General features: G+C 41.3%; 1 protein-coding gene across 4 annotated transcripts in view; it reads right to left on the bottom strand.

Annotated features, from left to right (window-relative positions):
- CHRNA7 (cholinergic receptor nicotinic alpha 7 subunit) overlaps positions 1-24,686 on the bottom strand; it is a 120,339-nt gene that overhangs the window by 8,661 nt on the left and 86,992 nt on the right. For all 4 annotated transcript variants that reach the window (XM_048867337.2, XM_048867335.2, XM_048867338.2 and 1 more), the window contains 4 exons: positions 5,586-5,665; positions 2,996-3,163; positions 2,173-2,367; positions 506-592 (listed from right to left, as the gene is read on the bottom strand). In XM_048867337.2, the coding sequence (XP_048723294.1) occupies positions 506-592; positions 2,173-2,367; positions 2,996-3,163; positions 5,586-5,665 (530 nt within the window). The remainder of the gene's footprint in view (positions 1-505; positions 593-2,172; positions 2,368-2,995; positions 3,164-5,585; positions 5,666-24,686) is intronic.

Consider the following 24,686-nt stretch of genomic DNA (forward strand, 5'->3'; position numbering starts at 1 on the left):
CCAGAGAAACCCCCCCACAAGAGGACCCTGCTTATGACAAACTTCACTGGATGCCAATGTAGTAAGAGAGGGAACTACTATGAGTGGATAGGAGGCCTTCAGTGATCAAACCCTTCAGCGAGCCCGTGAGCACCCTGCCCACTCTGCAGTGTCTCCTACCCCCAAGTGAGTGCTTTCTCACCCAAATGTCCCTATGTTACCACCACTGCGCCTTTGTGCTCCCCCAGCACATGTTCCATAACCATTCTCATTGTCCCCCTAGTGTGCTCCCTATCTTCCTCCCAATATACGTTCCCCCAGAAGGAGTGGTAAGCAGCCTCGATTCCCACTGAAATCATTGCTCTGCACCATGCAGGATCAGTCCTAAACATCTCTGATTCAACTGCACACAAATCATACACTTTCTAAATGTGCCTTATTTTTGGTCTTCAAGTGATTTAATTACAACTTGTCTGATTTAAAAAAAAAGAGAGAAAGAAAGAGAGAGAGAATAGATTGAAGTTACCTATTAATGGCACAGAATCTGATGTTGCTGGCATAATTTCTGCCACAAGTAGCATAAAGACAGTAAGAGACAATAAAACTGTTATACCTGAAAGATAAACATGAAGTACAGAATTAGGACAGCAGCTTGTCAGGTAATTGCTATCCACTAAAGAACAGATTTGAAGAAGTGCTGTGTGAAATTTATTCTCACAATCATACCCTTACACTGATTGTACTCAATCCTGTTCTCTTTTGATACTACTTTAAAAACTCCCATTTTAGAGGGTAGAAATCTTGCCAAACTAGTTTAATTTTTTCTAAATCTGTGTTTTTGATATATCTAATACAAAAGCCTTCGTGATTAGGTCCCAGTTTTTGTGCACTTGTACAAATGTAGAAGCTGGACCTAATAATTTCTTTTTGGCCTGGTTAAACCTTGCTAGACTAATCTTCACTTCGCATCACTGTCCAAGGGATTTGATAAAATATGACAAATTAAAGTACTTCTTGTTTTATGTTCCATCACCCCTTTTGAAAAGTTCACAAGAGAGTCTTTTGTTTTGAGCTTTCAATAACTTGATACAGTATGTGATGTGCTGATCAATAGGTTTGGAAGACATGAAGCTAAAAAGTACAGTAGTTAATCCCAGAAAACAGAAATTGTCCTGGGAGAGAGACCAATGTTCTCTCTGAAATTAGCAGTTGATCTCTGAGAGTTGCTTGCTCTAAGCAGTTCTGATACTGATTTCTGGATTTTGATTTTTGTTGCTCACTGATTTGCCCCTCTGAATATGACTCAGCTGTTGTCCTGATAGGATCTCAGGATTAGGTTTGCACAAAGGGAACCACTGTCAGCTGGAAAGGGACTGAAGGACAGGATAGCGCATCCTAAAAATTCAGAGGGTAGTCAGAAATCAAGGGCTAGGGAAGCTGGTTCTGAAATCCAAGAGAAACATACACTAAACATTAAAACGGCACTTGTGCAGAGATGCCCAGTTTACATTCTGTCTTTTGAACAACCATTTTCATTAAATAGAAATTAATACATTTGTTATGTCCAAATTGGTGGTGTAAAATTTCATAAAATATTTAGCAGCTACCTTAACTATCGTGTATCAAAAAGATTCCAGTTTATCCACTCCTCACAATCCAACATTTAGCCATACATTTACAAAAAGAAGATGGCCTCACCACTAAAATATTTAAATAGAAGGAGCCCAGCTTTTTCAAAAGGATGCAAAGGGTGACTCCTGGCTCTTAATGTATCACTTACTAGTAAGAGGAATATAGACTGAAAATAATGCCAGACTAAAATGCCAAAATACATGTTCTTTCCAACATAACCTTTATTCAGTGAAATTATTTTTCCCTCCAGCACATAAGTGTCAAACAGTAGCTCTATTTGTAATACAGGATTATACAGTTAAACATTGTAATGCTACTTGTATGTTTTTGTTGTTTATGTAACTCCTAGCTCCACCCTAACTAGTAGTATGACCTATTCTTTCATATCTTTGCTGATACCACCGTAAGAGATGCTTTAAAAACACCTACATACTTTTTATTAGATAGAAATGCAGCAAGACAGACAAACTTTTTCCCTGAGCATGCTGAGGCTATCTAGCTACATTGAAATCAGAAGACTCTTATAGAGCCAACTTTTAAAATACTTGATAATGTGTTTACCTAGTGAGATCTTCTCTCCTGAGTCAGCCGGAAGCAGAAAAACTAATAGGGCAAGTGCAGATATCAGCACGCAAGGAATGAGAAGATTGAGTCCATAATACAGAGTCCTACGTCTCATAGTCACTGTGAATGTCACATCTGGGTAAGGTTCTTTACAACATTCATAAAAACTCTCACTCCTCTTCCCAGGAACTCCTGCACAGGAAAAAAAACAGGGAGAAAAGCAGAAACTAATCTGCATATAACCTATGTTAATGTAGAAGCTACATTTAGACAAAAGCCTCCAAGTATCTTCTGTGAAGTCCCACAGCAAGTAAAATGTTCCTCTTCAATTCCAATTCTCCTCTCTGTTACATGACCAAAATTAGGTAATAAAGAATCTGAGTCAAAAAGGTTTTCAATGAACTTGCAATGATCAGAGTTCTCTCAGTGCCTCCACCGTCTTCATATGTTCTTCACCTTTTATCTTTTTTTCCACCACATTTAAAATGCCACTGTCTCAGACCTTCATAGCGTGTACCAATCCACTGCTTGGTAACCCTAACGTAGCTTTTTCTTTTTTTAATATATCTACAAAGAATGCTGGTTCATGTGTCTGCCAAGGATCTGTTAGTAAATGGACTGATGGATCAGCATGCATTTTTGTACTGGTACTTGCTACCTGAGCTGTGTACATTTTTACGATCTGAAAAAAAAAGACAAGGGGCCTGATCATCATTTACACAAAGGTCCTTTTATACTGATCTACCTTTCCATCCACTTTAAAGCCCCTTTACATTCCCAAAGTACAGAGTGTAAATGAAAATCAGGTCCAAGGGCTTACCTACTAGATCCCACTCTCCATTTGAAATGTATCCAGATATATCTGCTTCTTGCATTTGTAAGTCCAAGGACCATCCACCATAGGTCCAGGATCCAAACTTCAGATTACACTTCTGAACATCAAATGGAAACCAGCGCACATCTATGTAGCATGAGCTCTTGAATATGCCTAGAGTTTAAATAGAACCAAAAAAAAAAATCTATAGAAATGCTTGTTTCACATACTATTTCATCTGTTTTTGTAAATGATCCCTGTTACACACTGCAGCTGTCCAGCACTTACTCTGAGGGTAGTCTACACAGCAAAGAAATCCCGCAGTTGGCCTGTGCCAGCTGACTTGGGTTCACAGGGCTGCAGCCCAAGCCCAGAAGCGTACACAGCAATGAAACAGCCCCGTAGTCCGAGCCACGTAAGCCTGAATCAGCTGCCATGGTCCAGCAGCAGGTTTTTCTTTGCTGTGTAGTAAAAGTACACTTAATATACCTCAAGAAGTGAAAAGGAAGACAATTCAAACTTACTATAGTAATAGATTTGCAGAATCTATATATTGACTATATACCTCCTTTCACTGAATTGCATAGGTCACTTCTCTAATTCTCTTTTCCTGGTGTTACTATTCTCTTCATGATGTGGCTGGGATGGGATTTCTGTTACTAAATATAATGAGAGGCCCTGCAAGATGATTTACTGTCTTTTAAGATTTACATAACATTGGCTCATTCCTTTCAAGAAGGCTAACCTCTATTTGTTGCGTTTATTGTATAAAACGATGGACAAAGTTAAACATGACAGATCAAGGACCCATCACTCAGCACCTTGAAAGATCAAGTCCATAAACACCAATTGGAGCTTCCTGTGAGCGGAAGGGTAGGAGACTCCATGGACCATACCTAGGACCGCAGTAGATTTAATTTACCTGGGAAGCACTTGGATACTACAGGGATGGGCACTCTATAAGACCCTAAGTTAGACAGAAGAAACCTGATTCTAATAATTATATTCTAGGGAACAGAAATAGCTCCAGGTGTCCAATCAAACACGGATCACTATGTTTCAAAATTTCAAATATGAAATAAAAGCATTCTCAGGAATGAGCTACAGACCAAAAGCTGTTCTGAGAAAGTGTTTGGTGCATCATTTCAAATAGCAAATCCATCCAAGAAATTAGTAAACTATTTACTATAAGAATGAATTCATGAACAGAAGCGCCAAATTCATGGAATAAATTAATCATGTTTAATTATTCCCTCAGCCTCAGGAAACAATATTTTTGTATGTCAAAGGGTCATGTGATTTTTATTTCTATTCATACTTCCATACTTCTGAAACCATAAATTGATACAGTAACTCCTCGCTTAACGTTGTAGATATGTTCCTGAAAAATGCTACTTTAAGCAAAACGATGTTAAGTGAATCCAATTTCCCCACAAGAATAAATGTAAATAGGGGGGATTAGGTTCCAGGGAAAACATTTTTGCCAGACAAAAGACCACACACACACACACACAGTATAAGTTTTAAACAAACAATTGTTTGTACACAGCAATGAAGAGTGTGAAGTTTGGTTGAGGTGGCTAAGTCAGAGGACGAAAGAGGGTGGGATACCCAGGGAATGCCTTACTATTAAATGATGAACTAGCACTTGGCTAAGCTCTCCAAGGTTAACATATTGTTGTTAATGTACCTCACACTCTACAAGGCAGCACGAATGTAAAGAGAGGAAGACAGCATGGCAGAGAGAGACAGACACACATGTGTGAGAGAGAGAGAGAGAGGCACGCATTGCCCCTTTAAGTTTGCTGACCCTACTCTGAGTACATTGCCTTTTTAAGTAGATCACCAAGTTGAGACAGCAGCTGCTGCCAGCAAGCTCCCTCTGTCCTAAACCCTGTCGTCATCCCCCTGCTCTGTGGAGATAAGGTGCAGGAGCAGGGGGAGGGGGATATCCTGACATTAGCACCCTTCTTCCCCCCACCTCTGCACAGCAAGCAGAAAGCTCCTGGGAGCAGCTCCAAGGCAGAGGGCAGGAGCAGCACCCGGCAGTGGGGGGAGGGACAGCTGAACTGCCAGCAATTGGTAGCTTGCTGGGCGGCTGCTGCACAGGGAACTTAGGGGAGCGGGGAGTTGCTAGGGGGCTGCTGGTCCACCCTGGTTGCAAGCCCCCACCAGCTAGCTCCAATGGGCTAAGGTAAAGCAGGCGGCTGCTAAACAACGTTGTAAGGGAGCATTGCGCAAGTTTAAACGAGCATGTTCCCTAATTGATCAGCAACGTAACAATGTTAACCAAGACGATTTTGAGTGAAGCGTTACTGTAATAGGAAATGGGGCTAAACCAGTGATATGACAGAGGATTTATATCATTGCAATTGATACTTTTTTTTTGTATGGTGGTATCCATGCAAGATTGTGTTCTTAAATACAAATACATACATAATTACAGGTACATATGTGTAATTTATATAGTTTTAAATCTAGCAAACAGGTACTATCTAGATTTATATGGCGTATGAAAGAGTTTATATCCAAACTATGAGATGACTTCATATATGAGTAGGCAAGAGCTATTACATGAAAACAATCTACTACTTACCTGGGGGCAGGTATTGGCAGTGTCCTGAAGAATTGACCAAAACATTGGTATGAAATGTCGCATCAAATCGCTCATCAGCACTAGAATGGGAGGGAAGAAGACCTGAATTACACTCTTTGATGGAATCAATGAGGTCTTAAAGAATTGCAGTATTCTTACAAAATGTGGATTTCCCCTACCCTCCCAAACCAAAAACCTCTTGATTGTATTCTCCTCTAACTCCCACTTTGTCCCAATGTCATGTACCTGACTTCAGTGAAGTTACTCCCAATAAACACAGCTGCAAATCAGCAGTTAATCGTCTCATTTGCTCACTCGCTGATCAACTGGTGTAAGTCTAGATTAATTACCATGGCATCGTGTGATTTATTTCCCAAATTGAAACCAGCCCTTCCCCAAAATCCTAGCGGAACTGTACAAGGAGATCTGGTCTCCTCTTGTTGCCAGCAGCATATAACTTTCATTAGCATTAAGAGGAGTTAATGAACATTGAGAGGATTTATGACCAATTTCTCCCCCTTGCCTGCCCCCAATACAATTACAGATTACTTTTCGTCAGTGAAAAGACTATTTAGTATATCTTTGTCATAAATATAAAGGGAAGGGTAAACCCCTTTGAAATCCCTCCTGGCCAGGGGAAAGCTCCTCTCACCTGTAAAGGGTTAAGAAGCTAAAGGTAACCTCGCTGGCACCTGACCAAAATGACCAATGAGGAGACAAGATACTTTCAAAAGCTGGGAGGAGGGAGAGAAACAAAGGGTCTGTGTCTGTCTGTATGCTGGTCTTTGCCAGGGACAGAACAGGAATGGAGTCTTAGAACTTTTAGTAAGTAATCTAGCTAGGTATGTGTTAGATTATGATTTCTTTAAATGGCTGAGAAAAGAATTGTGCTGAATAGAATAACTATTTCTGTCTGTGTATCTTTTTTGTAACTTAAGGTTTTGCCTAGAGGGGTTCTCTATGTTTTGGAATCTAATTACCCTGTAAGATATCTACCATCCTGATTTTACAGGGGGGATTTCTTTATTTCTATTTACTTCTATTTTTTATTAAAAGTCTTCTTGTAAAAACTGAATGCTTTTTCATTGTTCTCAGATCCAAGGGTTTGGGTCTGTGGTCACCTATGCAAATTGGTGAGGCTTTTTATCCAACATTTCCCAGGAGAGGGGAGGTGCAAGTGTTGGGAGGATTGTTCATTGTTCTTAAGATCCAAGGGTCTGGGTCTGTAGTCACCTAGGCAAATTGGTGAGGCTTTTTACCAAACCTTGTCCAGGAAGTGGGGTGCAAGGTTTTGGGAAGTATTTTGGGGGGAAAGACGCGTCCAAACAGCTCTTCCCCAGTAACCAGTATTAGTTTGGTGGTGGTAGCGGCCATTCCAAGGATAACGGGTGTAATATTTTGTACCTTGGGGAAGTTTTGACCTAAGCTGGTAAAGATAAGCTTAGGAGGTTTTTCATGCAGGTCCCCACATCTGTACCCTAGAGTTCAGAGTGGGGGAGGAACCTTGACAATCTTAAAGTCTGGTCAATCCCCACTGACATCAACAGGCGTCTTCCATTCACTCTGTGGTCACCAGATCAAACTCTGAGTATTTAACTCAGAATCGACAAACCAGGAGGCTGGTAAACTAAAATCAGACCTTATTATTGTTTCATCTTTTAATCTAATAGTGCTGTGAAATAATTACTGTTAGTGCTGTTTGTAATGCCTTAGATCAGAGGCCATCAACCGGTCAATCGTGCTCAAGTGGTCCATCCTGGAGCCTCTGACAGTCGACCTCCAGCCGCTAAAAGTCTGGTGTGCAGCGAGGCTAAGGCAGGCTCCCTGCCTGCCTTGGCCATGCACAACTCCCGAAAGCAGCCAACCCACCCCTGAGGCCCCGGGGGAGTGGGGAGGCAGTGGTTTCCCTCTGCATGCTGCTCCTGCCTGGAATAGGGAACTGTGGCCAATGGGAGCTGGGGGGGTAGGGGCAGTGCCTGCAGAGAGGGGCAGCATGCAGTGCCACGGGCTGCAGGGGGTGTGATGGCCGCTCCCAGGTACATTGTAGGGCCAGGGCAGGCAGGGAGCCTGCCTTAGCCCTGCTGCGCCCCTGACCAGGAGCTGCCCGATGAGGAAACTGCCTCCCAGCAGGAGCCCGCACCCCAACCTCCAGGCCTGAGCCCCCTCCCAGAGCCAGCACCCCATACCCCCTCCTGTACCCCAACCCCCTCCCATACTCCAAACCCCTCAACCCCTGTCCCCAGCCCAGTGAAAGTGAGTGAGGGCGGGGGGGGGGGGTCAGGGAAGGGGCAGAGTAGATCCTAGGTTGCACTTAAATTCAGAAAGTGATCTTGTGCATAAAAAGGTGGGAGTCCACTGCCTTATATTATCAGGATAGATGCAACTATTATTAAGACTAGGAATGAATTAGCTTCTTTCATTTGTTTTAAAATGTTGCTTAATTGCATATTTGTGTGTGTACAAAAAAAAAAAATCAATTATTGCCAAGTGATATCTCAAATACATTTGGCCTGGTATGAGGAAGTTCTATAGCTTGTATATACAGGAGGTCGATCTAGATGGTCACAGTGTTCCCTTTTGGCCTTGGACTCTGTCATTAATGATTTTCTTAGGTGATACACATGCTAGAAGCTGCTATATGTAACATATATTAAAATGAACCAAAACCAAACCAACCCAAAAAACTCACTTTCTGTTCCTGAGACAAAAGTTTAATGGATTAACTGCCTTAATTCTATTTGTTATCAACAGAGATTTTTAAACTTGTCATAACAGCAAATAGCTACGTATTGTTTACTGTTTGGGCTGGTTTCGGGCCTCCTCCTTTTTTCAGCATCTTAAATGAATTTGGGGTGATTGGACTGATGGGTATTTGGTTTGTGCCATGTCTTTTTGTGTGTAAATCATGTATGTGTGTGTAACTGATATATTTTAAAAATCGTGAAGTGAGAAACTACTGAACAATCCCAATTCTGAGGCAGCTCTCAACTCATGATATTTCCAGATGTTTGGGATGCTACAGTGATATGGTCTGTAAAAGTACCACCTGAATGGAACGTCTCACAAGGGTTTGGGATGAGACTTTCCTATTGCCAGTGTCCCACAAGGGATTCTTTTGTTCTATATATGTGCAGTACCATAGTACTCTGCTGGTAAGTAATCCTAACCCTAAGTAACATTCACCACTCGTTTAAACTAAAATCATCCCATTTGGGTAAGAATTTTTGGCACTATCAAAAACAAACCAGAAGCTTGGTGTAGACAGCTTGGGTATAGGGTCTCCTAGCTGTGGACCTGCACATGAGAAAATCCCAGAAAATACAGGTGAAATTAGCCTGGGCCATGAGGAAATGCTGCCAGCCCCTCTTGAGACACTGAAAATAGGTGACAGCACCCTCAATCATCTGTCTCCAAGACACAGTCTGTGCTTTTAGCTGATCAAGACACCCAAGTTATCTACAGGATGGTTTGAAATTGACCAGGCTCTGATCTCCCTGCCTCTTAGCAGTTTAGGTTCTTCTCAACTTCAAAAACAGCATCAGCAAAGTAGGCTTTGGATCTGAGGTAGGGTGAAGGTACAATATTCATGAGTCTGGTGGAAAATAAATTGCACTGAAGAAAAACTACATGAAAGGAACTGAAACCAATTAATAAAGCTAAATTAAGAGAAAGTAGAGAGGAAAGAACACCCAAACTTCAGCAAAAAAGGGAAATGCTGAATGAAAAATTGTGAGAAAAATGAATTAGGAAGCAGCACTAGCAGCAAAAGAACGTGTATCCCTATTTTAAATCCTCTTTTCCCATTAATTTCTACCAGTCCATTCTATTCCCAAGCCTAGTTTTTCATCGTGTTTTCAGTATTGTGACATATCAATCATGTCTGTGTAAAATGGATTCTTCATTTTTTGTGTAGTTCAGCACTTACTGTAGGTCCACTTAAAGCAACTGAGAGTTATAAGCACTCATCACTTTTCAAAATCCAACCAGTTATTTAGGTGCTTAATTTTAGGTACCCAAGTTTGGCTACATTTCTTCCATCTACAACATCCCAATATAGGGTTTCAGCCTGAGGACCAGATTTTCAAAAGTGTTTAGGCACCTAAAGATACAGAGTGGCATGTAATGGAATTCTCAAAAGAGCCTAAGCAGGTTAGGTGCTTAATGGCCATTGGTTTAAATTGAAGTTAGGCACCTAAATTGCTTAGTTACTAGCTACATCTTTAGGCACCTAAATGCCTTTGAAAATCTGGCCCCTTGTGCATTCAACTCCCACTGTCTACCTAATTACGACATAGCGCTCAACACCATAGTATCTGAATGCCTTTACTTTAATGGTACTTAAGGACATTCAGCACCTCACAGGATTGTACCTTTAACCCCTAGTAAACTATTCCAGAGTACTCTAAAGAAAGAGGACCCAAATATTTGGCCTACTTTGCTGCATATTTCTGTTTTTGAAAAACTAAAAGTAAAGCATTCATCATTTTAGAATTGGTTACTTTGTACTTCAATTTTTTCCCCCTCTAAGTTTCCTTTGACTCTTTACTATTAACATTATCTTAACGCTTTCAAAAATGTATCCAACTATTGATGATTGAAGCAGGAAGGACCAAGGACACAGTTGGAAACGTAAGAGGTATTGTCAGTGAGTGCAGATGCAGAATTAGGGAGGGCTGTGGATTGAGGGGTATTAAGAAGGACAAGGAATAAGGGTGCATAAGGAAAGGGTTTGAGTCTACAGGATTCTAAGGCCTGGTCTACACTGTGGGGGGGATCGATCTAAGATACGCAACTTCAGCTACGAGAATAGTGTAGCTGAAGTCGATGTATCTTAGATCGACTTAGAATCACTTAGTTCGCGTCCTCGCAGCACAGGATCGACAGCCGCCACAACCCCATCGACTCTGCTTCCGCCTCTTACTGTGGTGGAGTGCTGGAGTCGACGGCAGAGCAATTGGGGATTGATTTATCACATCTACACTAGACACGATAAATCGATTCCTGATAGATAGATCACTACCCGCCAATCCAGCAGGTAGTGCAAACGTGGCCTAAAACAGCAAATGCTCCATAATTGAAACTGAGGATGAGAGGAAGCCGTGTGCCCTTCTAGAACAGACCCACCAAGCAATACTAAGAAGCTATCTTTATTGCATGCATTGTTTTTAAAAGGCAAAACAGAATTATTTTGTATATACCATAGATCGAAGCATTGATTTTGTACAGTATTGCAATTTAGGTGAGATATTCCAATGAGGATTGGCCATTGCATTCAGAGGCACCAACTCCATGGGTGCTCCGGGGCTGGAGCACCCATGGGGAAAAATTAGTGGGTGGTCTGCATTCACTGGCAGCCAAGGTCCCACGCACCCCCGGCCCCATCACCTCCTCCCCCTGCCTCCTCCTAATACTTGTGCTGCCGAACAGTTGTAGCAAGCTCTGGGAGGGAGGGGGGGCTGGGATTTGTGGAAGGAGTCGAATAAGGGCAGGGAGGGGGTGGAGTTGGGGCAGGGACTCTGGGGAAGGGGTTGGAATGGGGGAGAGAGGGAGTGGGGGGGTTGAAGAAGTCGGTGCCTATGATTGCATTGATATATTTTTGAATACTGTAACTCAGTGTGGTCATGGAACAAGGCAAGAAGTGTTTGATTACTAGGTAGATATTCTCTAACCACTGTTTAGTGCCGGTAATTAATATATTAAAAGAAACTAATTCTGAATAATTTGCAAAACAGAGAAAAGAGGTCTGCAAGAGTAATTTAATCAACTGTAGTTACATTGTTTCAAGTTCTGAACAGAAAGTTTACCATATTAAACAATGTATTTGTCAGTGTCTTTGAAACAAATTAATGTGAAGGCTGAAGACAGCGACAGAGCTAAATTTTGCAACTGTGATGTGCATGGATATTGGTTAGAGAATGTGTTTCCAGAGAAATGAAAACAGAAGATGCAACTCATTCACTTCAAAAGAAAAAAGGCCCAGTTCTGCACCCCCTACTGTTCGATCATATTAAAGAAATTCTGTATTAAAATCACAAATGAGTTTGATTCCCCAGAGTTTAAATTCCAAGATATTACTAATTAAGAGGTCTCTTCGGTTTTGGTACTGTTTCTCTCCCTCTCTGTGTGAAACATGCAAGCTGCTAATTGTGTTAGTACATGGTAAGACAGAGTCTGTTCTCAAAGCAATACTTTGTAACAACAGAAACAGCACACAGAGACTCCCCGCCCTTTTGTTGTATTTATTTCGCTTTGTTAACAATCATGACTAAAATAGAGATAGAGGATGTATGTGGATGGATGCTTGGTGTGGATAATAACTGAATGACCAGGGAGGTGCCAGCCTAAGAATCCAGTGTCCATCGGGCGAAGAAGGCTTCAAGTGGAAACAACGAGAGGACACAGGGCAGACTGGAATCCACCCAACAGCCTCAAGGATGGGAGAACCAAAGAACAAGATAACATCTGGCAGCACGGAGCCGTCAGGAACGTGCCATCTGCTGATTGGTTCAGCAACAGCATGATGAAGCAATTCCCATAGACTGGCATAGGAAGAAATTCCTATAAAAATGGACTCTAGAAAGTGAGAACTTTGGGGTCTGATTCTGCAAACCAACTTCCAGGAACATCAGATGAGCAGCTGACCAGGCCCTGCTCCCTCCTCGTGTCCAGGCCACCTGGCCAGTGGCTTGGCATGAACAACTCTAAGGCTGGTAACTATGATAACAACCTTGCAGAACCTGTGTGTGTATGAATGAATAAATATGAAATTGAATGGAATGTTATAGCTATAACTAACTGCTTACTATGATTCTTTCTGTATTCACAATAAATATGGTATTTTGCCTTTTCCCCTTAAATAAGATCCTGCTGGTTTTTATTTTACTGGTATAACACTACTGACATTAAATACTTACTCATGCAAGTAAATGCACTGACATCAGTAAGGGGTGCAGGCTAAGGCCCAAACTAATTAGAGTTAAAAACAAACATAACACTGTGTAACATGAGTGGAGACACTGAGGTACATAAAGGAATATTAACTTACTGGAACAGATTCTAGTCCTCTTCTGACCCAGAGGCTGAGCCATGCACCACACAGTTATTCCCAGGTTTCAGAGTAGCAGCCATGTTAGTCTGTATTCGCAAAAAGAAAAGGAGTACTTGTGCCACAAGTACTCCTTTTCTTTTTACAGTTATTCCGGAGGATCTTAGCCTGCCCCTCTCCCCCCAATTTCTGGGAATTTTGCATAGGGTAAAATTTTCCAAAGCATCAAAGTGACTTAGGTGCTTAGTCGCATTTTCAAGAACGACTTGGGTGCAGAATTCTGACTGAAAATCATCAGTGGGATATAGACCTCTTATTGCTCTTTAGAAATGGGACTAAGGCACATTTGAAAATTCTACCCATAGTCGAGATTTTTTAATTGCTTTTTGAAGTGCAACGCTTCAAACTGAGATACGTTAGCTACCTAAAAACATGTTTTTCCTAATGAAGCTTCAGAACTTCATAACAGGGTATCATCATGATACGGACATAATGATATGTTCACATAGGGGGGGTGCAGAAGAATCTGACAGTTTTTTAAGAGGTGCAGATACTGATTGGTATAAATTGAGGATGAAAGTGTTCTGGACTTAAACACAAGGGCAGTTCTGACACAGAGGCATCTACTCAGAAAATTAATACATTTAATGCAGGGTAAACCTGTGGTGCACATTCCAGTGATGGGCTCCTAGGCAGCAGGCAAATGGCTAAAGAGCACACCCACATGTCACTGACTTTTAAGGTGCTATGTAAATTATCATCTGCATTCACTGGCAGCCACTAAAGAGAACTTTCCGAAGTGGCTTTAGTTTGCATGTATGTGCAGCTAAAATAGAACACCAGGAATCAAGATTTACCATGGCTCAAACACAGGTCTCCTATTTGTACAGCAGACACAGAGTTGGACTTTATGCTATTTATCATTGCAAAAGGAAGTAAGTATGCAAATGTAATTACTACATTCACCCCCTCCATATTGGAACTGCAACACATACTCCACACGATAGGCCTGCCCCACAGATGGCCATCCTTGGAGTAAGGGTGAAGGAGCAAATCTTTTGGTGCATGCAAGGGAACTTGACTCCATACCAGCTCTGCCAAAGAGACTGGGGGAGGAGGGGAAGTTGGTAGTTTCCTAAAAGAGGAGATGGGGCTATACTCAAACCCATGAAGGAGACGTGCATAAACCAAGGTCTGCAGTAGCAATCATGGTGAAGCTGCCAATAGTGTGCCACTGAGGTGATTTGGATTTTCTCTCCCCCTAGCCCCTCACATAGTTGACTACATATTAAAATGTCTTTTGTACCCTGAAAGCAGATGATGAAATTCTACAGAAAAAAAATTATCACAGAGTAAAAAAAAGCTAAATTCTGTTATGAGACTTAATTAACATGGAATGATGAAAACAATGAAGTCAGAACATTGTAGCTGGAAAATAATAAGCACACCTCACTAATATGGGTGTGATAGTCTATACCATCATGTTCACCATTTTTGCAATACAGTACTATGATAAATTTGCACAAAGTCTGCCTTGGGAGGTATCATTTGAAATGTCATAATCTGCTGATCCCAAATGGCCCCCTCAAGGATTGAACTCACAACCCTGGGTTTAGCAGGCCAATGCTCAAAACACTGAGCTATCCCCCCCCCCCCCCAAATTCAGTTGTATACTTGTGAAAGAACAGCTATACCGTTTTTGTTCAGACTTACGAACATTTCAGAGTTATGAACACCCTCCATTCCCAAGGTATTCGTAACTCTGGGGTTCTACTGTAGAAGTTTTAAAGAGAAATGAAGGCTTGCAGCTACTGTTAATAATAAACTGGCAAAGATTATATACACAGGCACAGTGGGCTGATAGTAAAGTTTACTGTAGCTGCAGTGAGTTTCCCTCCATTAGGATACAGCTACCAGTGAACATAAGTAAGGCTTGGGGAAATGGTTAAATATAAGCATAAATCAAAGTGAAGAAGCAGTCTAATATCTATGGCTTTAAATTTGCAGTTACAGCTATAAGTCCATATGTAAGTCAACAGGAAATGAAAGTACCTGTTTCAAAATACCATGCGATTATATGAGACAGTTGTGAGAAGACAATTACGCTACACTGTCCACAATGGAAAAATTACACAAGAATAAGGATTATTTTTAAAATATAGTCAATTCAGTCAGGTAATTAAATTTCTGCCTGTAGGATTTTTTGTAATAAATATATGTACAAAATAGTATTAGTTTTCAGTAAAAGTGGTGTAAAAGTTAATGTACCAGGATTATAAAAACAACATGAATTAAGCATGACACTCAGAAGTAATGCAGACATCACATTAAACTTCCAGTTATATGAATTAGTGGTACATATTGTTATCATAAACAGTGTAAGTATTCACCCGTACTATCAAGTATATCAACATTTTTCAAAAGTGGCCTCTAATTTTGGGTGCCCAGATACCTAGGTACTGATTTTCAGGAGTTGCTAGCACCCTCCTTGCCTATTGAGTGTTGTTGGTTTTGAGAGAGCTCAGCATCTCTGTAAATAACCATTTTCCATGCCCAGCATGGGACAACGAAGTAGAGGTATCAAAAATTATGCCCAACATTTCAAAATCAGACTTAAAATAACTTTAGTTTGCATCACTGAATAGAGAAAAAAAGCTATATATTAGTATGTTAGATATAATTGTCATACCTCATTGTATACATCAGTACACCCTCTTCCAAAAGTACAGATTTTAAGGCATGCATTTAAACATGTTAGTCACTAGTAGTCTGGACATGAATGAACAAACTGTCCACTTTTTGAGTTGCCATTTCACTGCTAGTCATGCATGAGAGAAAATGTAACGAGGATCAGGGACTGGAAAAGACACTCAAGAAAAAACTAATTTGCAGCAAAAGATATATTAAGCAAAATCAATGTTGTGAAAACACCTGTTCAGCTCACATAATGCTCCATCTTGTGAATGGAACATTTCAAGGATTTTTGTTTTAGGCTGATGTGTGGACAAGTGCAGTACTAATTACACTGCTTAAATTAGAAACAGCCACCTAATCCTGATAGCAATTACGCTAGGTATGGAGAACTCTTTAGCAGAATTCATCCTCAGTTTCCTCACTCATTTAATACTGAATGCAAATGCACTCAAGCATGCTGTAAGCAGGACAGCAATGTGGGCCTTAGAGAGATGCACTCAAGTGGTTGACAGTAAAGCCTTGTCACTATGTGCTGCTATAACAATATTGTGATTCAACAACACCTGTGACAATGACATTAATCATCTAGATGATTATCAAGTAGACAGGAGGGCAATGTAACTGCAACTGACATATTGGATGCAACTACTGTATACAAAACTAATGAAACAAACAATGCAGCTTCTGAAAGGGAGAAGGGAAATCTGGTTGTTACACACAGCAGGGGTGTGTTTAATCAGAAAACATATGGTGAAGACAGGAAACAAAATCACTAGAAGCCATCAGAAAAACAAAAGGGTCATATCATCTCCATGGACAAAGAATGATAGAAAAACCTCTTATCTAGCACATAAGAACCAGGAAAACAGATGTACAAAGCAGATATATTGTCTTTCCCTGAGCTGGGGAATTATACACTGCAGAAAAAGACAGGAAGTTCGTGATTAAAGAGCAGCCATCTGTCAAAGCTTTAATATGGCTGCTTTGGTAGAAAGGGTGGCTAGCTAGTGGTGCCAAATGGCATTGCATATCCTAGAGGGCGTATACCTGGGGACTAGGAACGGAATTGGCTATGGCCATCCCAACCTGTGTATCACTTATGCCCAGCCCAAAAGCCCACTGAAGGCAAAGCCAACCAGTGCCAGAGGAAGCCATACGTTGCTGAACTGCTGCTCTACTGAGCATCCAGCAGACATTGTCCCTCCATATCACCTGTTGTACACCCCCTTGGCCCTCCAGAGCCATAATTTGGCCCTACAGGCAATTTAGCAATAATCTCAGGGGTGACTGCATTAACCATAATTTTAAAAGATATGACAGGCTAAATTCTGCTCTTTGTTACACCTCCTATGATCTACTGATTTCAGTGGGACTGCAGGAACACTACTAAGGCTAGAATTTGGCCCAGGATAGCCACATTACATTTGATCTGATTGGGCATCTCCTCTGTTTAAAAAAAAAAGTATGTCGTCAATGGGGCAGGTTTTGGTATTTACATTGGTATAACTAAGCAATGCCATTGACTTCCTCAAGGTTCCTCCATAGTTACAATGGTGTATCCAAGATCAACATCTAGTCTTATGGTCTAGCCCATGCTGCCAATTTGCTCCAGCAATTTTTGATGTATCTGTGGGATGGGAAGAGGGCTAAAGAGGCCAGAAGATGCCTTTAAACTAAAGTGAGATTCTGCTACTCATTAAAACACTTTAATAAAAATATTCAGGAACATAGGAATTGCCAGCCCAGATCAGCCCCCAGGTCCAGCTAGTCCAGAATCCTGTCTCTGATTGTGGCCAACACCAGATGTATTGGTGTAAAACACACTCCCTCCTGCCCCCCTGGCCCGCACCCCACCCCCGATGGCAGATATGGGATAATCTGCCTCCTCACATAGTTCCCATCCTGATCCCTAATACTGAGATACTGGCTTAAACCCTGAAGCAGGAGTCTTAACATCCTTCCAAAAATGTTATTTATCTTAATAATGCTGGATATTCTTGTTATCCATATAATGTCTAATCCCTTTCTAAATCACACTACATTCTTGGTCTTAATTTCCTGTGGCCGAGAATCCTAATTATGTGTTATAAGAAAAAGTATTTCCTTCTTAATCAGTTCTGAAATTGCTTCTTTTTAATTTAGTGGAACATGTTCTTGTGTTATGAGACAGAGTGTTTGCTGAATCTTCTGTAACTAACAGTTCAAGTCACTATATGAACTATTTGCGTAGCTGAGTATTTATCTGCCTTCCTATAACTGTTATTTCTATTGTGGTTTGTTTTTTTTTAATATGAAATGTTCCTTGGACTGTGAGTCACACAAGATATATAGGTTTCCGTCTGTTAAGTAAGAAGAGAGATCAGCATAAAAATTCATTGAAAGAAATAGAAATATGGACCTAATTTTTAGAACAGCCTCATCCCCAGCTTCCACTGGTGCATCCAAACTCTCACCTTGGAGCACTAAATAGATTGTAAAAGAGGGTGAAGAGCTTGTTCATTTCAGCAACTGAACTCCTTGGGCAACCCTTAACTGTGCGTTTCCTGGTTTTTCGGAAGTTTGAGTTTTGCTCAACTCAAAGTTCTGCATGGGGATGATAGGCCACCAAGCAACCTCAACTCTGTGTCACTGTATTTTTTTGCCATTGAATTTCCTAGTTTTTTTTTTTAACAGGAAAAGCTCTATTGTTGCTAGGAGTTAGTAGTAATTTAGGCAGCTGTACATATCATGTCTCTCAATTTGCATACCGAGACAACCAGACCTTCCCACCCACACACGTCAGCTGGACCCCATCAGCCCTGCTTTGGCACACTTTCCTAGCCGCACCTCTGATCCATTCAATGTGTTCACCCATTCAACCTGGCCCCCTCCCCAATACTTTACCCAGCACCCCCCACTGTCAGCAGGGATCACATCTCCCTGAAGTCCTCCCTCCCTGGTATAGAAACGGCAATATCCACCCCAACCCCCACCCCGCTCCCTGATAGGTACCCCAGGACTCTCATGCCTATCCAACCCCCTTGTTCTCCGTCCCCTGTTATTTGCTGTTATTTCCGCCACCATATAACCTAACTGACAGGCAGAGCCTGGAGCAAAGGACAATCACGTTACAATAGATGGGTGCTCCTGGTCATGTTTCACAACAGTTGGAGGGTGTAATTCGTGGCACAGCCAGTGAGAGAAATCACAGACAGTGTTTCTGTTCCAAAATCCTAACAGTCTTATATTTGAAAGAAAGATCTCTGGCCTCTGTCCAACAGACATTCCCCATCTCTGAAAACCAGTGTAGTGTCAGAGCTTGTAATGTTTCTATGGCATACAATACACATTTTTGGTCAGCCATTAACCTTTCATTTTCCCAATTAATGTTTTTCTAACAGTAATTAATAGTATTCATGTGGTCACTGTAGCAATTATTCAGCCAAATCAGCAAAAACTCTCACAGCACCTGGACACAGTCCTGATGTAGTCCAAATCTGCTCTCATATATTGTATAAGGAGCACATCAGGAATAAGGCCCAGATCATTTCCTCCCAAGTGAATCACCACAATGTCCAGTATACCACAACCTCTTAAGGCACAAGTTAGATGCTACCAACTAGGCAAAACAACTATGGCCAATGCAGCCCACTTCTTTTCAACCAGTCAGCCTGTAGTCAACAATCCTCATGTCATGGTGTACTCCTTGCTTGCTTCTGCAACCTTGTGGTCCCAGAGTTGTCCAGAATCCACACACTGGCAACCCTGAGAGTACCCATATTTCTTTTCCCTCCGGGTCAAGGACCTGTGCTGTCAGTTCCAAATCTCCATGCTGTCTCTCTTTGGAAAAACCACGTTAATCTGCTCCCAGATTAAGTAGTAGCCAAAATACAGATTTTCTCAAACAACCAATCAAAGGCCTGCTTACCACCTGTTCTCATTTCCCACTACCTCCATCACCGCAACCCTATCCCTGTTTCCCCATTCCCACCCTCCAACACACACAGATCGCTGTCTCCAACTCCTCTGCCCCCAATAGAACAAAAATGTTGGTTAGAGCGGTTGGTGACTATTCTGCTGTGTTCACTGTAAACCTCCTTGTAAATTAAACACACATTATAACGAGACAACCTGCAGAAAGAAACATGAGTTATTAAATTGTTATTGCACAGGAGCACAAAGGTTTGAACTACAAATATCAGGGTTTGTGTGTTCACTGGGACAATGGTGTCAGTATATTTCCTCTAACTGCCCAGCTAAGCAAAAAGTGACTGCATAGAAACCCTCTCACGTTTTTTCTTTGTTGGTGCATATGGAATGTAATAATTCCACACTACATATCTATGCAAACAAAGAACATGTTCTTAAATACTGTTCTCAGGTTGGCTCCATCAAAGATTTAGTACAGAGGTGGGCAAACTACAGCCCGCGGGCCACATCTGGCCTACGGGACCATCCTGCCCAGCCCTTGAGCTCCTGGCTGGGGAGGCAAGCCCCCCGCCCCCTGCCCCACAGCTGCAGCTCGCCATGCCGCCAGCGCTCTGAGCGGTGGGTCTGCGAGCTCCTGCCGGGCAGTGCAGCAGCATGGCTGCCTCCAGCCGGGCGGTGTAGCCGCCCGTCCTGCTGCTCTGAGCGGCATGGTAAGGGGGTAGGGAGCGGGGGGGGGGGTTGGATAAGGAGCAGGGGCTTCCGGGGGGGCAGTCAGGGGACAGGAAGCAGGGGGCGGTTGGATGGGGCAGAGGATCTGGGGGCGGAGGTGGTCAGGGGACAGAGAACGGGGCGTTGGACAGGCATGGGAGTCCCGGGGTACCTATCAAGTAGCAGGGTGGGGGGTGGATAGGGGTTGGGGCAATCAGGGACCGGGGGGGGAGGTTAAGGGGGGTCCTGGGGGGACAGTTAGGGGCAAGGGTTCCTGGGAGGGAGCAGTCAGGGGACAAGGAGCAGGGGGGTTGGATGGGTGGGGGTTCTGAGGGGGGCATGCGGGGCAGAAAGTGGAAGTGTGAGGGGGCAGATAAGGGGTGGGGGCCAGGCTGTTTGGGGAGACATAGCCTTCCCTACCTGGCCCTTCATACAGTTTTGGAACCCCAATATGGCCCTCAGGCCAAAAAGTTTGGCCACCCTGATTTAGTGGGTGCCATGCACTCCCTTGGGTAAAAGTCAACAGATTAAGACCACTTTGACCACATTGATTCAATGGTGATCGCTAGGTCTTCGCAAAAAAAACAACAGCAACAAAAAAAACACCTAAAAACTTTTTGGAAAATGACTGTTTTGGAGAAAATGGTGGGGGGGGGTCTTGGATCTCTGCAACACCTAGCTCAAATGACCCCAGATTTGGATCACCAATCCTATCCTGCACCCCACTGAGACAAACCATATTTTAAAGGAATATGACTAATCATGTCAATGTTAGAGGATTTTAAAAGGTCAACCTTTAAACAGATGTTATGACACAACTCAACTATAATACACACACCCAGGGTTCCTTAAAGTCAATGATTTTTTTTATTTAATTCGGATTTTTTTGATAAAATGTTTTTTGAAGAAAAAAACCATCTAAAGATAGCTTTAATTAAGATACATTATAGCTCAAAGATATCTCATCATGGAACAGGGGTTATAATTCTAATTCTATTGTATGAGACAACATATTCATGTAATGTTTAAGAGAAGTTTTGTAAATGAGTTCCAATAGTTCATGGATTAGGGACCCTGCGGTTCCAGGGGCTTCTGTATAGATTATTTAGATTAATCTTTCTATCTACCCAATGGGACTCAGTGCTCAGTCTAGATGATATCATCCTGTGGATTTGTGTCTCCAGAGATAACATGCTTGTTAACAGCAAAAATGTTTTTAAATAAAATAAATAAATAAATAATAGAGGTGAGAAATAACAGACCTCAACCCTATTGTTCCTCTGCAAATTTGTGTACACAGAGTCAATTCCTTACCTCTCTCTAAAAGTGCAAAGTTTCAAAAAATTCAATGAATAGAAGATTTTTGGGGGTGGAATAGATCTGCACAAGGAGAAGAAGTCTGGAAATAAATGTGAGAAGGGAGGGACAGGTAGTGGAAACAAAAGTGAAACTGAGCAGCATATTCCGGAAGTCTTGAGGTCTTTCTGCGTGTAGCCTTCATTGATTTGAGATCTACCATACCATTCTCTCACTAGAAGGGAAAACCTATAATGGCAGCAGGCTGTAAAAAAAGACCCAGTTTGGGAATATTTTAATGACGTTCCTCTATCTGTGGGTAAGACAGGCATGCGTGCAAAATGCAAACAGTGCAACAAAGAAATGCAAGGCCTGGTTGCCCGAATGAAACAACATCATGAGAAGTGTCCCTTCTCAGGAGGAAGCTGCATTGAAGATGATGAAAGGAACACGTCTGAACATGCAGGATCTTCAGGTTGGTAAACTTTTTTATTTCATACTTCTCTCTTAAGGACTGTCTTCCTTCTGGACTATTCTTGAATTTTCATGTTTGAAAAAAATATAGTTGTTACTCTATGGTACTATCATTTTAGATGCAGTTGTGATAAAAAAAATAAAGAGCTGAAATAGGCAGATCTTCCTTTTACAATTTCATCTTTAAAGTAGTACTGAGTGTCAATGAATGCAATGAGTAATACTAAATGAGCAGTATGGTAATAATAATTAAATAACTGCATTGACTTATTTTGAGACTCCATCCTCAACATACAGGATTCTGAAGACTATCCACCTTGAAGATCACCGTCATTTTCTATAGTTTCAGAGTTATCTGCCAATGATAGCATTTCAGTCACATCATGTATGTCACATAGCCACAGTATATCACTTGTAGCAAAAAGAAAAAAAAACTCCATCATCCAGAAACAACCACAGATAAATTTGTGATAAGAACCAGCAGATTAGAAAAAGAGGTAATTGATGAAAAAATTGCCCAGTTTGTTTATGCAACAAACTCTCCTTTCCGTATGATTGAGAACCCACACTTCATTAATGCTCTTCAGTCATTAAGACCAGGATACAGTCCACCCAACAGAGCAGATGTCGCAGGCAAATTGCCGGATAAAGTGTATGAAAGAGAAATTGAGCAGTGTGCAAAAGGTCTAGAGGGTAAAACTGTTAACCTGAGTCTTGATGGGTGGAGCAATGTCCACAACGATCCTGTTGTATGTGCTTGCGTGACAACAAAAGAATGTCTTCCTTACAGAAACAATTGGTACATCAGGAAATACACACACAGCAGAATACTTACAAGAAGTAGCAGTAAAAGCTATAACAAACTGTGAAAAAAAATTCAAATGTCTAGCATGCAGCTTGGTCACAGACAATGCTGCAAATGTATCCAAGATGAGAAGAAATTATTTAGAAGAAAGTCCCAAGCTAATAACATACAGTTGCAGTGCTTATTTGATGCGCCTCCTAGACTCCACAAAGACTTCAGTGTTCCAGAAATAAAGGCTAATGTTGAAATTGCAAAATATTTCCATAACAACCACTTTGCAGCAGCTGCTCTGAAAAAAGTGGGAGGAACTAAGCGAACTCTCCCACAAGACGTGCGATGGAACTCGGTAGTGGACTGTTTTGAGCACTGTATCAAGAACTGGCCTAATCTGATGACAGTTTGTGAACCAAATCATGAAAAAATAGACGGCACTGTCACAGCCAAAGTTCTCAACACTGGGCTTAAGAGAAAGGTTGAACACATGCTGAGTACCCTGACACCTATTTCTGTAGCCTTGAACAAAATGCAGGGAAACAGCTGTTTTATTGCTGATGCTGTTGAAATTTGGAAGGAACTGAGTGAGAAATATGCAATGACAGAGTTCAGTTACAAGCATTAAAAAAACAAATGGGGCAAGCACTATCTCCAGCTCATTTTCTTGCAAATATTCTCAGTACCAGGGTCAAACCTTAATGGCTAAAGAAGAGGAGTTGGCTATGACATGGACATCCAGCAATCTTCCCTCCATAATGCCAACTATAATAAACTTCAGAGCTGATGGCGAACCATTCAAGAAATATATGTTTGCTGATGATGTTTTAAAGAAAGTCACACCAGTGAACTGGTGGAAGTCACTTAAGCACTTGGATTCAGAGACTGTTGAAGTGTTAATCTCACTTTTAACAGCAGTAGCTTCTTCTGCTGGTGTAGAAAGAATATTTTCTTCCTTTGGACTAATTCATTCCAAATTGAGAAATCGTTTGGGACCTGAAAAAGCAGGAAAGCTGGTTTTTATTTTCCAGATTATGAACAAACAGGAAAATGAAGGTGAAGATGACTGAGTTAGCTCCAGAAGCCAGTATTCTAAGTTTCTCACATTGACCTGGCTGACATAGTCGGTTTAAATTTTGGGATTTATATATTTATAATATATTTATAGTTAAAAACAATTTTAACAAAAACAAACCTGATTTTAAAAAACTTGAGTATTTAACTAAATTCAAAAATTCATATGCTTATTTTGTTAAAATATTCTATGTTTGCTGTTGAAGAAAAAAATCCAGAATCCATAACATTGTTGTTTTAGTTAAATAAAACAATTTAAATGTCTGTCTGGTGATGTTCTCCTCCTAATACAGCATGGCAAGAAAATCCTCCAAATATTAATGATTAACCTGTTGAATTGGAGATAGTTCACCTCCCAATGACTTCATAAATATCTGCTTCAATTACCTCTGGTAAATGAAATAACTAAACAATCATTCATTTTCTGATATAGCTGTAAAACTGATCTGAAACTTTTTCAAAATAAATCGCTTTAAAAATGTATAGTGTGTACCTTCTAAAAATGAAACCTACATCTATCTCTGAGTTGTGAAGAATATGTATTAAGGTTATAACAACCAACAAGAATGCACTTTTATGTAGAAATCCATGATTAAATCGAGTCTTCCTGACTAGTGATTTAAATCAAATCTACCCTGCACATACCATTCCTGTTCAACTTGGGGCTGTCAGAAATGTGCTCTCTCAAATACAGACACAGAGCAAGGATATGGGAAAAACAGCTGTAATAAACTATCACCTCCCATTCAGTCATTGCCACTGCTAGCAGAGGAAAAAACCTGACAATACAACTACTGCTGCTGGTAACAGTACACACTCTGGAGTTGCTACTAAACATTGGTTTGCAATAGGTGTTCATAACATTGTCCATTGTTGGGCCTCAGTTAATGAGAAGTTCTGCTTGTTTCACTTGTAAGGAGACTGTGACAACCCCAGAAGAATTTTGTGCTATCTGCCATCTTCAATCAAAGTACTGCCAAGCTGCATTTCAAAACAAAGTGGAGACATTTCTCAACCTTATGGCACAATGTACACATGGGTCCTGAACAGTCTCTAGACTGAAAAACAAAATCAATTGAAAGGGATAATTCTGTAGCCACTAAAA

The sequence above is a fragment of the Caretta caretta genome, chromosome 10, assembly GCF_965140235.1.
Source record: "Caretta caretta isolate rCarCar2 chromosome 10, rCarCar1.hap1, whole genome shotgun sequence".
NCBI classification, from domain to species: domain Eukaryota; kingdom Metazoa; phylum Chordata; order Testudines; family Cheloniidae; genus Caretta; species Caretta caretta.